Source organism: Strix aluco, chromosome 4 (genome assembly GCF_031877795.1).
Source record: "Strix aluco isolate bStrAlu1 chromosome 4, bStrAlu1.hap1, whole genome shotgun sequence".
In the NCBI taxonomy this organism is placed as follows: domain Eukaryota; kingdom Metazoa; phylum Chordata; class Aves; order Strigiformes; family Strigidae; genus Strix; species Strix aluco.
Window position 1 is genome coordinate 100,559,690 of NC_133934.1, and position 16,182 is coordinate 100,575,871.

The following is a 16,182-nucleotide window of genomic DNA, read 5'->3' on the forward strand; positions in this document are numbered from 1 at the left end:
TCAGTTGCTAATATTTACCACCGGAGAACACGTAAAGACACGGAACACTCCTCCAAGCAATTAGAGCGACTATCCGTATACCGTCCGTCTATTCTTTTATGTGGCGATTGTAAGTAAGAACCCCGGGAATGACTTGGCTATCTTTAGGCACAGACAATAGAGAGGCAGAATGACACAGGAGAGTGTGGAGATACCGCACACGCGTGGAAAATATTGCGCTGAGTTGTTATACTGCTCCTCGGGGTGTTTTGCTGACGATGAGCTCTCAGAGGGTTGGTTTTTTGTTGTTGTTTTTCAAAGCCGAAAACATGCCTTTAATTTAGCAATTGTATCAACCATCAACGCGATGAGATACGAGCTGCCTTGTCGCCAAACACGAATCAAAAAAATAATACAAAGGCTTTCACAAGTTAATTTCATATGACAAAACACGTGCCCACCACAACAGATAAAGTTAAACCACCGTTTGCAAACCGTGCGGTTGCGTGAAAAGGTATCTCTTAGGTACGCGTACCACAGTCAAACACGAATGTTTTTTCTGCGATTCTGTAAGGAAAAAATAAGGGAAGGCGCGGAAATGCAGGAGGCTCCCTGCGAGAGCATGCCAGCGAAGCCTGAGCAGGGCCCGATCCCGACCGTCAGTGAGAACACGCTTCTTGCTTTTGCGGATTCACGGTTTGATATAACCACAGAAATTAGCTTGTAGTCTCCTTGGAAGGAAAAAAGAACGTGTTCTACTCCTAAACGCATATCTTTTTATTAATTCCGACGTGTATAAGGACTTGTGAGCCTTTTCTTTACCCTTTCCTTGATGTTTTGAAATGAATGTGAAAATAATTACATCCTCTGCTAGTATTCTGCTAGTAGGCAAATGGAAATTATTTATTTGTGTGAGTTTCCGGAGCTACGGCATGATTTCATTATTTAGGTGGAATTTATAGCTCGATTATAATGAACATTGTTCTCTAAAAATTCCCTAGGAAACATAACCTCTGCGTGTGGGTGTGCAAGCCTATGCGAGCACCCCATCTAAAAGGTGGAGAGGAGAAAACACACAAAGGAGATGCATCCCGGGAGGACTCTCTTTCAACGTTTTTCCTCTCCGTATTGCCAGTGCACGGAAAGTCCGTCCGCAGCCGCTCCTCTTTCTTGGTCAAATTATTGTCGCGGCAAAACTACAAACCCCAGGCTTTAGCGAGGCACCGTCCGTGCTCGGTGGGAGGGACACAAATGGGATTTAACTTGTTGCCAGTCATTTTTGTGTGTTTGTTTGTTTGTGCTGGTGCTTTAAAAGCGAAACAAATTCCAGAAACAAAGCGGGGGGGTGGGGGGTGGGCTGGGGAGGGAGGGAGGAGGAAAACAAGCTCTGTATAAAAGACATATCATATTAAAATAATACATGAACACACCCACTGATATCAAGGGTACGATATCAGCCCTTCCCCAAGAAACTTATTTATAAGTGGTAGCGGTTATAATCATCCAACAAGCCCCTTACCATCACTCCCCCCTCCCTCCGCTCAAGAAAGAAAGAAAGAAAACATGGAGACCACCCTGCCCGATGTAAAAAGTGTTCAGAACAACCTACATAAAGAGGCAACTCCTGCGAGCCCTACTCATGCGAGAAGACCAAGGAGCGGGCAAGGTCTGCTTCCCGGGCAGCCTCCTCGGGGCTAGAGCAAGGTGCGGGTCCGCCCGGCCGTGCGGCGGCCGGAACGAGCACCGGCACCGGACTCCGGCACCTCCTCCTCCTCCTCCTCCTCCCGCCCGAGCCCCAGGCACGGGCAGGGCTAAAACCGGCTTTGCTCCCAGGCTCGCCAAACGCCTTCTCCTGCAGGGCTGTAGGGCTGGCTATGGCTTTTGTGCTACACCGGGCATTTTGCTGTGGTTACAAGGGGGCCCCGGGGCGGGCGGGCGGGGGGTGGGTAGGGGAGGATGTTGCGCTTTTGTAGGCCCTAACAATCGGATGATGTGCGGCTGACCTCGCCGAGCCCGGGTTCCGCTCAGCGGAGGGGTGCGGTGGAGGTGCGGGGCGGGCCGAACGGCGGGGCAGCTCCGCGGCCGGCCGCCCTCTGCGGAGCGCCCGGGTGACACGGCGCCGGGAGGAGAGAGCGCGCCTGCCCGGCCCTGCGCCGGGGAGGGGGAGCGTCTTTTCTCTCGAGTTACCGAAAAACTGCAAAACCAGATACATGTGTCATTTGCCAAAGATTACGTTTATAAGAGGCTAAAGAGCTTTAGAACAACACCATGAAAATATTCCAGCAACAGCTCCTTTGGAGTCAAAGAGCAGCTAGAAGTCTCTTCGAGCACTTTTAGGTTGGTGTGTTTTGGTTTTTTTTTCCTCCAGGTCGTTCTTTTTCCCTGTATTTTATTTCCCGATTCGTTAATTCAATCTGATAACTCCTGCAAAAGCACTGTGTTGGCCAAGAACATTTTAACAGTAAACACAGAAGAAAATAAAATGACATATTTAAACCTCGAGAACAGTACCAGGTTTTTAACTTGTCCATTTCCCCCCTGCATTTTATTATCGTCGTCTGCGTAACTCTACGGGTAATTCTTAAGGGATATTTTAATTTTCGGTTTGATTCCTGAATTAGGGAGAGCTTTTGTTACACAGGGACACGTATTACCTAGGCAGGTGTGACGGCTCTCTTATGCATGCTGGCATATAAAATAATAGCGACATTTAGGATCTAAAAAAACGCACGTCTTAACGTTAAAGTTGGCAGCGAGTGTAAAAATAATCTGTTCTGAAAAATTCTGGCAGTGGCAGCTGAACACACCAAATCTAGTGGATGCTCCACACTCTCCACATAGGCTTTCTGTGGATGGTATTCTACAGCTACAGGAATAAATAAATAAAATCTTCAGCTTTTAATTAAGGCGATTTCATTCAGACCTCTCCACCCAGCGTAGCCGCCCGTGGGAAACGTATACTCCAATGTTTACTCGGATCTCTTTCTGTCACTATTCTATCTTGTCTTACGCTCACGACATCAGCAAAGCTCTCTGGCCCTTACAGCCATTGTTCCCTATTTCCACGTTCTCCGTCCGACCTCTGCCCGTCCAAGAAACTTCCTAAGTTCGACAGGAGGGGAACTCTTAGCACCTAGTTGGTTAATGCCGTTGTTTTAACGCTACCTCTCCCCTAGCTGCGCAGGCTTCTCAAAGGTATACCGTGTCCCGCTGGCTGTTCTTTATGGCAAGTGCAGCTTCTCAAAAGATCATCGGATGGAGAAATTTAGCTCTTCTTGAAACATTTAAGCAACTGAGCAATTAGTTCTGAATGGGGGTGGGGGGAGGGAAGACTAGAGAGCTTAGAGGAGGGGGGGGGGAGAGGAGATACAACACAACTAGCCCGAAAACAACAGGGGTGGGGATGCATGGGAGGGGGACTTAAAATGTTTGTATTTAAAGGGTGCTTGCAAGGTCTTCGGCACAATATGTGCTGCTCTCCTTAAAGGGGCACTGAGTGCCAATAACCATTAGTCATCCAGCAGGGACTTTTCACTACAGTTCTATCTTTAGGGGGAGTTCCCCGAAGTCTCCGAAGGGAACATAGCTGCGGATTTCAAACCCGGTCCAGTTCCAGTCACACAGTGCCTGCGTACCTGCTGCAAGAGAAGGGAGAGATACTTACCACAGTTTCGGGTGTGCGCCGATAGCCCAAAGGTCTCTGCAAGTGCTCCTTTCCTCTGCGGAATACTCTCTTGCATCCGAGGCAGTTCCCAGTCTATATTTGATGTTAACATCTATGCTATCTCAAACACGAGGCTCTCCCATAGACATTTTTTCCAGGGTTTTCAAGCAAATTTCTCGGTGCCACAATGTTATGATGGAAGGATGCTGAAATGACAGGCCTCGTAGACGCTTGTCTTAATCATCGGCTTCTTAATTTAGTTTTAGTGCTGTGGTTTTGTGTGTGTGCGTGTGTGTGTCTGCGCGTGTGTGCGCGCAAGAGAAGCCTCTGACAACCTGCAGCTTCCTAATGACTGACGAGGCAGGGCTGCTGCAGCAAAGTAACACTTCCCTGGTGTGAAGACCTCTTACTGGGAAGTTTAGTTCACTACTGTTCTCGCAATCCTAATCGTATAACCTGTAACCAAAACCCATGGAAGAAGGATACAGCATGCTAGATAGACTAACTTCTAATCACTGAACCTTAGCACCACTACCAGCTGTTGAGGATTAACTGGAAGTTGGCTAGAGACGGACACCTAAACTTAAATCTACAAATGCGGGTAGAAGGGTGGACCGTTGAATACTTCTTCCTCTCCCTCTTTGCCTGCATTCATCCGTCCACCTTCAGTCCCATTCACCCCTCTTCAAAATGTTTGACTACCTCTTTCTCTTTGTTAGTGCACCGCTCTGTCCCCATTCGCCATGCCTTAGCAGCAGGGTATCAGTGTCTGCTGAGCAGCCCTTACCTTAATTGCCCAGGTAACCTGGAATAAATAAGGCAAGCTTAGAGTCAAGGGGGAATAGAATTAAATATGCGTACATCCAGGCATTTACTGTACCGAATGTGATATTACTGACTGTTAAACCAAAGTGTCCCGACTCGTTTCATGGAAGCATGATGCCATCAAAGCGTGGTTATTAAATACCCTTTCTTCATGGCTGAAAAAACCCTCATTCATTTCTTAAGCTGTCAGTACATTTTAGCAGCTTAACCCCTTGAAAGAGTCTGAGAGTACAGAGCCGCTCTACCCGTGTGAAGGGGGATTGAAGGCTGGGGCTGGGGGGTGGCGGGGGGGTACGCTATATCCATTGAGCTTACAGTGGAGAGGGTCTGTTTTTCCTTTGGCCTTTAATTTAAAAAAAAAAAAACAAAACACCATAAATTTAAAAAAGAAAAACCAAAAACCAACCAAACAAAAAAAACACCACCAAAAAAAAAAAAACCAAAAAAAAAAAAACGAGGGAGAAAACTGTGCTGTTGAAACACTATTCCTATGAGTTATATCCAAGAACTGCACGGAGATCGCTGCTGAATGGCACTTCAGCCAGGACGTTTCAGCTCAGCCATTCACCCCCATCCTGACCCCGGAGTCGGACCCTCTCAGCCCATCCCCGCTGCTCAGTGCGGCAGGTCCACACCGCAGGCTAGCGCGCAGGTGAGGGAGCATCTACGCCCTGCAGGGAGCCGGGTCCCCTCTGCACACCCACCCCTGGTTCACGGGGTTGGGGCCATGTCCTTCCCCTCCACACACAAGCTTCTTCTCCAGACACCCCACAAAAACTTCCCTATTAGAAAATGTTGCCGTGAGGGGCCTTCTTAGAAGAATTCGAGTTTAGCCAGAGCTGACGGGTCACACCGGCCGCTCACGCAGTGCTACGACGCACAAAGCCACCACTGAAGTGAATGGGAGTCGTGGCCAGGGCAGAGCTCAGGGAAGAACTGGCATTAGAGCAAGATTCCCACATTTCCAAAGTAAATATCTCCAGTTTTATAAATGGAGAATTTTCGGCAGAAGAAAAAAAAAAAAGAGAGGGACTCGAAACTTAAAGTCCAGCAGAAATAATAATTGACGTGGCTTCTCTTGCATATCCTTTTCTGTCCTGTAAACAGTGAATTAATCTTCATGGGCTTAGAAAGATATGTGCTACATATTGGACGCAACATTTCCTTTTTTGGTAGAACTGTATATCCACGGCATTAAAAAAAATATAATATAAATCCTATGTTTGTGCACAGAGCTTTATCCTGCACCCGTGACAAATGACTGAATGTTAAATCTAGATCACGAAACTTTTTAAAAGCGTGCTTCTCTTGGTGCTAGCCCTTTGCTCAGAAATGCAAAAAGATAAAACATTTATTTTCTTCCTTGCTACATTTTCATCCCTGATCACAACGCAAAGTAAACTCAGCTTTGACCTAAGAAACACCTCAACGCATTAAAATTTCAACAGGCAATGTCAGTGTTACATTAAACGAGAACTCCTCCAGTTCTCTGCAGAGCTGGGATTTGAATAAAACGTTCAATGTTAACAAACAATACACACGTTTGGCACTTTGTGTATTAAATGGATCAAAGCGATTTGATAAGGCACAATACACCATTTGTACAGACCTGATTGAGTTAATATAATATCAGCAAATTTTACAGCGAAATGAATCTGTTTCTTTTCTTTGTGTTTAAAACCAGCACAGATTACAAATTTTAATGATCTGAAAATGTTTGGTATACAAAATCATGCTTATTTCAGTATTAGCAAAAACACAAGAAATTTTTCAACACAAACACCCAGCTGTGTCTATTTTAAAAGCAGTTCAATGACAGCTTGCACTTATGAGCATGCAATCAGCTAATTTCGCTTTTTTTTTCTTCTGTGTTAATCAACACTTTCCTTCCTGCATATCAGAGTACAAATAGTATAGTTACTCCACATCAGTAAATGTTTACGTAACCTGTCCTTTCTCAAGAATCCGGTTACACCGAATCATTACATGCTAGACCGAGTAGGAAAACGCACTGGGCCCAGCCACCCTAATGGGATCCTAGTGCACCATAATGACACATATTAGTTAATGATCATCATAATCATAATAATATGCGGGAATCTTACCTTTCCTCTTACCCCTTGCCATGGTAGAGTCAAGTCATATCCTCCACATTGCACTCATCCTCGAGAATTCCCATACATTGACTTCAGTGTTGAGCAATGAAATAATTACAAATTGACATGATTTTTTTTAACCGCATTTCTAAAAAAAAAAAAAAAAAAAAAAAAAAAGGTAAAAAATAAGCGTGGTCGATCATTGACTTTTATCTCTTTTTTTGTCAGTAGCAACCTGTTATGAAATTGGATAAATAAATACAATTGTGGTGAGGTCATTCGAGGTTAATCCAATGCACAGAGTTCATGCCATTCCCAATTGCAATTGTTTATTACCGGTCCATTGTAATTGTTCTCGTTATTTACTCTCCCTTTCTCACACTCGCTCTCCCTCCCTCACAGACACACACATACACATACAAACACATACATAAAACGCACATCTACACACAACCACGTTTGCTGCACGGAGCTCTAACCTGAATTTTCCCGGGATAAATTGTTTTAGCTGGGCTTGAGCTGCACGTATTATTTCTGCGGCACATTTTTTTTCGCTGCAGCACAACCGTAAACTTTGGGTAGCTTAACGGGGCGCTATACGTTGCCTTTGCCTACAGCTTCGGTTTGAATGGGATCAGCACTCTCTCTATCCGTTACATTTCCCCTTCTGCTTCCCAAGTAAGAAAGCTGAGCGATTTATTTCGCTTTGTTTCGGGGCTGATTTTTCTCCCCGTGCTGACGGTGAGAAACGACGTGATGTGGGTGATTAAGACCCAGTTCCGCGGTCCCGGGAAGCCGCAGCCGTGAGCCCGAGTCCCTGCCGCCGCAGTAGCCGAAGGGCGCCGGGCGGAGCGCGCCGGTCCCCATCCGCTCCATCGGCCTCGGGGGCACCCGAGCCCCTGCCCCCGCCCTCTCCCCTCCCACAGCAAGACTAAACCCGCGGAACCGAGACCCCGTGGCCGGACACCGCGGGCCGGGCCGGGCCAGGTCGAGTCGGGGGGGCGGCAAGAAATCGCGACATATATTTCACGGGGTTATTAATGCTATTATTTATTTTTTACACCTGACACGCGGCCTGCGCTTTTCTGGCTGAAACCACCCTGCAAGGCAAAGGAGGACGCAGGAGGGCCCCGTCGCCCCCGCGATGCGCCGGCGGCCCCGCAGGGGAAGCGGCGGGCGAGCGGGAGCTGCGCGGGGCTGGGGAGGGAGCGGCGGGCAGGGGAACGCGGTGCCCGGCCCCGCCGCCGGCCTGGCGCCGCGCCCGGCCGCCGGAGACACGGAGAGAGAGCGGAGAGGAGGCGAGAGGAGAGGGTCCGCTCCTTTCCGTGCCTTCCCAACTCACATTCCGGAGCGTGGCGGACACGGACCGAGCGGGCCGGAGCAGACCGTCTTCCCCGGCAGGCCGCGGGCAGCGGCCTCCGCCCCGGGCCGCTGCCGGACCCCGGGCCTGAGGCGGCCAGAGGTCCGCCCCGCCGGCTGCGTCCCCGCCAGCTGAGTATCTTTTTTTCCCTCCCTCTTGGTAAAATAACGAATAGAAATAACTGACACCGGGGCCTAGAAAAAATAAACTCGCCGAGCGACTTCGGCGGGATCCGCAAAGTAGTACCTCCGCCGCCGCCGGTGCGCCGCGGCCTCCTCACCCACCCGGCCTCCCACCCCGCCTCCTTCGCCGCCAGAGGAGGGGGCAAAGAGGGACGGGGCAACTTTAGTCCACCGGCTAAACTACGAAGTAGGCAAACCGCCCGGGCCCGCAGCCGTGGGACGGGCGCTGTTTGTTTGGCGTGAGGGGATTTGTGCTCGGAGCGACGGGCGGGGGGGCGCGGGGGGGGAGGGGGGGGGGCGCGCAAACCGCCGCGGTGATGCGCCCCTGCGCCGGTATCCCTGCGCCGCGGGAGCCGCGGCGGCGGGGGGCGGGCCGGCGGCGGGGGGCGGGCGCGGGGAGAGGCGGGGCGGCGGGCCGCCATTGGCCGGCGGGCGGGCAGACGCGCCGGCACGCCGCCGGCCCTGATTGGGCGGCCGGTGGGAAAGGTTAAACCAAAAAATTTTTTACAGCCCCGGTGCGTGTCTGCAGCTCTGAAATTAATTGCGGCCAGGGCGGTCTGTATAGCCCGTCTCCGCTCGCTCCTCGCCGACCCGCGGCTGCGGCTGCTCCTTCCTCCCCCCTGCTCTGCTTGCCGGGGGAACCAGGCACCATGAAGTAGCTTTTTTTTTTTTTTTTTTGTGTGTGTTTGTGTGTTGGTTTTTTTTTTTTTTTTTTTGTTGGGCTTTCAGAGGGTTTTTTTTCCCCTTTTTTTCTCCTTTTTTTTTTTTTTTTTCCTCCGCTCTGACTCGGTTTGATTTTATCTGATTGGTGATTATTATTACTATTATTTTTTTCCCTCCCGGCGGTTCCTGTCCTTGCTACATGACTTGCCAGCGCTTGAGACTGCGGTCCAACTGCGCTGCCGCCGCCGCCGCCGCTGCCGCCGCCGGTGGTGCCGCCACCGCCGCCGCCGCCTCGGCCACCGCCGCCGCCGCCCCGCGCGCTGCTCCCTCGGCCGCTGCAACTTTCCCCCTCAGACTAGTGTGTGATGTTGGACATGGGAGATAGGAAGGAAGTGAAAATGCTGCCGAAATCCTCCTTTAGCATAAACAGCCTGGTGCCCGAAGCCGTCCAGAGCGACAACAACCACAGCAGCCACAGCCACCACAACAGCCACCACCCCCACCACCACCACCACCACCACCACCACCACCCCACCCGCCGCCGCAGCAGCCCCAGCGAGCCGCCGCGGCCGAGGAGGAGGACGAGGAGAAGGGCCAGCTCCTCCTGCCGCCCCCCGCCGCCGCCGCCGCCGCCTCCGGCGCCCTGGAGGTGGCCAAGGCGGACATGCTGGCGGGCAAAGGCGACGCGGGCGCGGCGGCTGCGGCGGCGGCGGAGCTGGAGGAGAAGGAGAAGGCGGCGGAGGAGAAGAAGGGGGCGGCGGAGGGGGCCAAGGACGGGGAGAGCGGGAAGGAGGGGGAGAAGAAGAACGGCAAGTACGAGAAGCCGCCGTTCAGCTACAACGCTCTCATCATGATGGCCATCCGGCAGAGCCCCGAAAAGCGCCTCACGCTCAACGGCATCTACGAGTTCATCATGAAGAACTTCCCCTACTACCGGGAGAACAAGCAGGGCTGGCAGAACTCCATCCGCCACAACCTCTCGCTCAATAAGTGCTTCGTCAAGGTGCCCCGCCACTACGACGACCCGGGCAAAGGGAACTACTGGATGCTGGACCCCTCCAGCGACGACGTCTTCATCGGGGGAACCACCGGCAAGCTCCGCCGGCGCTCCACCACCTCGCGGGCCAAGCTGGCCTTCAAGCGGGGCGCCCGGCTCACCTCCACCGGACTGACATTCATGGATAGGGCAGGATCCTTGTACTGGCCTATGTCCCCCTTCCTCTCCCTGCACCACCCCCGGGCCAGCAGCACTTTGAGTTACAATGGGACCACGTCCGCCTACCCCAGCCACCCCATGCCCTACAGCTCAGTGTTGACTCAAAACTCCTTGGGAAACAACCACTCCTTTTCCACGTCTAATGGGTTAAGTGTTGATAGACTAGTCAATGGAGAGATACCTTATGCCACTCATCACCTCACAGCAGCAGCTCTGGCCGCCTCAGTGCCGTGTGGCTTGTCAGTTCCCTGCTCCGGCACCTATTCCCTAAACCCCTGCTCTGTAAACCTCCTAGCAGGACAGACGAGTTACTTTTTCCCCCATGTTCCTCACCCTTCAATGACTTCTCAAAGCAGCACTTCAATGACGGCCAGGGCAGCCTCCTCCTCCACGTCGCCACAGGCGCCCTCCACTCTCCCCTGTGAGTCCTTAAGACCTTCTTTGCCAAGTTTTACAACGGGACTTTCCGGAGGACTTTCTGATTATTTCACACATCAAAATCAGGGGTCTTCTTCAAACCCTTTAATACATTAACATCCATGGGATCAGACTGTAAGTGAACATTTTACACACATTTGCATTGTAAATGATAATTAAAAGAAAAAAAAAAGCAAAACAAAAAAGTCCAGGTATTTTTTATTAAGTCCCCCATTTTCTGTACGTTTGTTCAGTCTTTAGGGTTGTTTATTATTCCACCAAGGTGAGGAGTGTCAGCAAGGTGCAATGTGGGGAGATTACATTGTAGACTATGAAGTTTGGAAGACAAAATTATAGTAGAATGTGTATCTAAATAGTGACTGCTTTTGCAATTTTTTTATTCAAATATGATAAGTCTATCACTAAAAGCCGCCAGATTCTCCATGTTTGCAGTATTATAAGTTATCATGGATATGTCGGTGGGTGCAGACCTTGAGAGAAAAAAAAAAAAAAACCAAACACTAAATTTATGAAAACTATAAAAACCTTAAAATGTGATTTGTATTTAAGCAGAATTAATACTGAAAGATGCCCAAGAACTACATTTTGGCCATTTATTATTTTATCCTTTTCTTTACTGAACTTCTTTTTTTTGGGGTTCCTTTTTTTGTTTGTTTGTTTGTTTGTTTACTTTTAGACCAAAGATTGGGTTTTAGAAAATGCACTCAGTGTACGGAGTAATTTAAAAAAAACAGCAACATTATTTCAGTTTGCAGCACTGCCCGTTCAAATGAATCAGAAGGGGACAAAATTAATGATTGCCTTCAGTTTGTGTTGTGTATATTTTGATGTATGTGGTCACTAACAGGTCACCTTTATTTTTTTTCTAAATGTAGTGAAATGTTAATACCTATTGTACTTATAGGTAAACCTTGCAAATATGTAACCTGTGTTGCGCAAATGCCGCATAAATTTGAGTGATTGTTAATGTCGTCTTAAAATTTCTTGATTGTGATACTGTGGTCATATGCCCGTGTTTGTCACTTACAAAAATGTTTACTATGAACACACAGAAATAAAAAAATAGGCTAAATTCATATATACTTGATAGTTTTTTTGTCTCTTTTATTAACTAAAATTAATATGCCAGAGGCTTTAAAGTTACAGGGAGATCAGAGCGCTGCTTATTACAGCAGTCCACCATTTTTCATATGCTCCTTTCTCCCTCCGCACCGCCCCCCCCGCCCCCCCCCCCCCCCGCCCCCCGTACCTCCGATCATATTGTCTTTAACAACAGTATTTTCAAATGTAAAGGATCAGGGTATTTAATTAAACATCACGGCCACCGTAGTGATGTCCATTTTGGGGCAGAACTCTGATCAAGTTTGCTTAAAATTGGTTAGGATGAGGTAGGGTGTCTTACTGGAAACTGCCTTACGTTGAAGGTGCTTCAAATTGCGTACGTATATATATATATATACACACAGATCTAAAATTTAAGTATGTGTGCACACATTAGAAAAATAAAAGGTGCATTATTACATAGATACATGTTGTTCTTGCAATCTCTGAAATGCATTCAAAGAGTTGTTCTTCTGAGGGAAATTAATTTCGACTCTATGTCAACCGGAGGTAAACTAACTATGAATGTGTATGTGTGTGTATATACATATACATATTAGCTTTCATATAGTCATTTGATCAAATTTAACAAGCTATGATCCGTATGTGGATAAAATGCGATCCTTACCTTAAAGGAACACTGTTCCGGAAGTACTTATACTATATGTATTTATATACTTTTAATGCTGCAAACGCTTTGGCTTTCAATATTGCAAAAGTAGCGACCGTGTCCCATCTGGGAGCTCTGCCCGCGCCCCCGTGGCCCCCGGGCGGCGGGGGGGTCGCAGCCCATTGCGGCCAGGCGGAGGGCTGGCGGGGTCACGTGACGCCCTTGGCTTGCATACCGATGTTCCAACGTTCTGGGGGGGGGGGGGAGAAAAAAAAAAACACCACAAAGCCAGAAAACCCAAACCCCCAAACCTGCGTGGATGCACTTAAATGGAAAGTTTTGCACTGGAGCTCCTTCTCGCTCCCCGCCCGCCGCGGCAGCCCAGTCCCCCCGCGGCCGCCCGCAAGTACGCTCCGCTGCCCCGAGAGCAAGCCACGAGTTCTAAGGGGGCAACGCGACGAGTAATTTTAAGAAGCATTTAATCCTAAAAAGAATTGGTTTCTTGATGAGTTTAGGGGAGCCTATAAAAGCCGTGACTCTTGAAAATAATTAGAAAACTTGTGCAAAAGGTTTAGGAACTAATTGGACCCCGCGGCGAGTCCGCAGAGGACAAGTTGTTCATTTGTTACGTTTGTGTAGTCTAAACTGGGCTCTGCAGCAGTGCAATAAGCCGGCGACTGCTCACAATAGGCCCAGTGAAAAATAATCTCTAGGTCGGAGATATTATCGCAAACGCTTTAAAGAGCTGATCTTAGAAAGACGGAAAAGAGGAAGAAAAAGGAAAAAAAATGCCGGGGAGTGAATAAAGAAGCAACAGCGAATCTGAATTCTTGAAAGCAGAGTGTTTGTCATGCGGAAAGAATAAGGAGAGGGAGGGGAAGTCTTCCGAAAATAAGTAATAAATAAACAGATGCAAGCAGATCTGCAGGAAAGAGAGAGGAGTGAAAGGTTACGGATGAGAGATGGGACACCCAGCTCTGCACTGTGTGGGGGAGAAGGAGAGAAATCTCTGATATTCTTGGCTTTCACTCTCACTTCTGCAATTCAAAATTAATCATCACGATGAGAAAAAGGTTGCTTTGTTTGGGGATAAAGAGATGATACCACCACTTGGAAGCGCCTACCCTCCCCCATATTCTTCACTCTATTGTCATTAAAAGAAGTGATGGCAAAAAACTAAAAACCAGAACTCCTTTACAGCAAGCCTATCAGAAACAATAAAATGAAATAGGTGTGATTTAAACTCTTGAAGCCTCGAGATCCCATTCTGTATACTTGTGCCTAAGCAAATTAAAAGAATGGCATCTGCTGCAGCTGACAAAGGAAATTATTTATTATTAACCACTTGCAATTGGTTGTATACTGTAGGAAATCCAATAGCACATACTTAAAAGTATTATTTAGTTCGCAATGTAAAAAAAATCCGATGACAGTATACTAAAAGGAGGAAAAAGACCAGTCAGGTTGGAGGAAAACAGAATCTCGCCATGTCAGAGTTTGGGGTTGGCTAATAAGCATTAATTAGATAAGCGTGATGCATAATAATTCCTGAAAAGGGTAGCCCTGATGTATGTCTCTCCAGACTTCGTTTAAGCAAGCACTCTCTCTCAATGGTCTCCTTTAGGTTCAGTCTAGCAAAGTGCTGCCTAAGCAGTTCAGGTGCCACAGACTTTTCCCTCTTGCTCTTACACTGGGGGAAGGGGTAGCTGTTGAGCTGGTAATTTATTCACGTTTCCATACACATATTACCAGCAATGAGACTGTCTTTGTAAGGGGAAAAAAAAAAAAAAAAAAAAAGCGCTAAAGTTGTCACGGATTGTAGCGAAACTGCCAAGGCCCCAAATATGCCTTTACCTTTGCCTGCTCCCCAGCAAGAGAAACCCTTTTGTTCGCTGAAGATGTCTTTTAGGCTACTCTTTGCAGAGGCTCGCTCGGTACTAATTGTGAGGTTGTGGTTGGTTTTTGGTTGGGTTTGGATTTTGGTTGGTTTTGGGGGTTTTGTTTGTTTGGGGTTTTTTGGTTTTGTTTTGTTTTTAAGCAGGCAATAATTCTGTTATCTGATACTTGTTTCTTTGGTGGTTTATGTGTAAAATCCTCAAGCTAAGCTTTCAGATTTTTTTTTTTTTTAATATGCACATTTCTAGAATGTTGCGGTGTCTTTGCGTCGTTTCTTTAGCGTTTCCTAATTTAGAGTGTTTATGGGGGACAGATGGTCTTTATGGAATTAAGGAGCTATTGTTATATTCCTAGTTGATGTTTGAGGTGATTAACTTTGATCGCATAGATCGTAGGAGAAGAAATCTGCTCATCAAGAAACCTCCAATTACGATTTTAAGATTGCCTTTGCAAACATGTTTGAGGAATAATAAACTGTAACTGGAATCTACAATGCGATATTTGGCCAACCAATTTTTGACATATTTTAAATATTTTTCTTTTGTTTCAGTAAAATATGATCCATTATGTGGAATGTATTCTTACGAAAGGGTTTAAAAGGAAGTGAACAATAATATATTTTGCCTTAAATGGCACAAAACTACTGTTTGGGGGAGTGATATTTTTTTTTAATCCGGTACGTGAAAAAATAGTTTAACTGGGACGTCAATTTACTCTTTATAACTTCTGATGATGATTATTAAGATTTATGTCAGAAATTATGATTCAGGTACACACCCCCTCACCACTTCTGTTAATATGAGGTCTCAATCACCACGTATTCACTATTCACTGAAGCAAAACTCCCACTGAACGCCGGTTACGTTTTGACTGAACCACATCAGAGTTTTGCTTAAGAAAGAACGTTGAGCAAAACTCACTGTTTTATTAGTGACTATATTCTTTAATTGTTCGTATTTTCCCTTAGGACAGAAACAAACAAACAAACAAAAGTCTGCCTGTAGATAGTCACAGCTATGTACTTCATTGTATAATCGCGAATAATACACCCGCCCATGAAAGAAAGTAGATGCGCATACATATTACACAACTACAACTACAACGAATGGCACTAAATATGTATACAGACAGACAGACACACACAACCCTACAGAGGTGTTTATCCATGCACTAGTGTCTGTAGTAGCTTTTCAGTGCACAAAACTGCCGAGATGTTCTTGTTTTGAATACCCCCCCTCCCCATCCCGTGGTGAAGGTGCCTGGGTAAATGGGTCAAAAAGTGGTGGAGAACTGGGTTAGAAAGAGGTGAAGGTGAAGATCATTAGAGGTTTTAGGGCTGGCTGTGGCTGTTTTGCTGGGTTTGTGTGACTGTGCCCAGAGGGCGGAGTTCCTGCACATTCCTACCTCACCGGAGAACCTGCCCTCAACTCCACTGCAGCTACTCCAGAGAGATGGGACCCTCCAGAAGAAACCTGCCCAGCAAGCCTTCCCGCCAGAAGGGTAGGTGCACTTCAAGAAAACCTTCCCTACTTCTTCTCCCAACAGGCAGATCCATGTGATACGAATGAATAGAGATGACAGACTTCTGTCTAAACGTACTGTTTCCCCGTGCCCCCTGATAAGCAGATCGCCCGTGCAACCGAAGCACAGTTTCAAAGCACCAGTTACACCAAAACTGCGTGTGCCTAATGTTAGGATTTTTCTCTCTCTCTCTTTTTTTTTTTTTTTTTGGTCTCTTCCTCAAAGTGTTTCCTCCCCCGGCCTCCCCCCTCCCCCTCGGGCTCTTTCGTTTCAATCGGTAAGTTGGAAGTTTCTTCGCCGGTTTCGCAGTTCTCATGGTTTATCTGTAGATTTTTTTAGCTTATTTTGTTAACGTGCTCTTTGTTTGCTTGTTTGCCACTAACGCCAGAGAAAGTCACAGGAGTGCAATGTTGTGTTTGCCTTTTTTAAGATGCCAGGAGAAACTGCCTCTACCTGCAAGAAAGGCGCACGGTGGCCCTTGGGGATGGGAGTCCTACGCCAGCACCGGGTGAGTGCGGAATTTACTCCTCTTTTACACTCAGGTGTCAAGTAGCTACACTCGTGATTCGTGTCCGCTGGTATCAGGATGAGAGGGAGCGCGGTTCCAGCAGATCCCTGAGCGTTCCCTGTC

General features: G+C 47.6%; 1 protein-coding gene and 1 long non-coding RNA gene across 3 annotated transcripts in view; one reads left to right on the top strand and one right to left on the bottom strand.

Moving 5' to 3' along the window:
* LOC141922405 (uncharacterized) overlaps nucleotides 1-8,359 on the bottom strand; it is a 9,648-nt gene extending 1,289 nt beyond the window's left edge. The window contains exons 1-2 of one of the 2 annotated variants that reach the window (XR_012622976.1): nucleotides 8,171-8,359; nucleotides 6,574-6,712 (exon numbers count right to left, since the gene is read on the bottom strand). This is a non-coding gene — a long non-coding RNA (uncharacterized LOC141922405). Of the gene's footprint in view, nucleotides 1-6,573; nucleotides 6,713-7,906 lie in introns of both variants that reach the window. The other variant, XR_012622977.1, reaches the window with a different exon arrangement.
* Nucleotides 8,360-8,519: 160 nt separating this feature from the next.
* On the top strand, nucleotides 8,520-11,501 carry FOXG1 (forkhead box G1). The gene is given in 2 exon segments (XM_074821547.1): nucleotides 8,520-9,300; nucleotides 9,303-11,501. Coding segments are annotated over 2 exon segments (1,383 nt in total). The 5' UTR covers nucleotides 8,520-9,134; the 3' UTR covers nucleotides 10,520-11,501.
* Nucleotides 11,502-16,182: the final 4,681 nt, after the last annotated feature.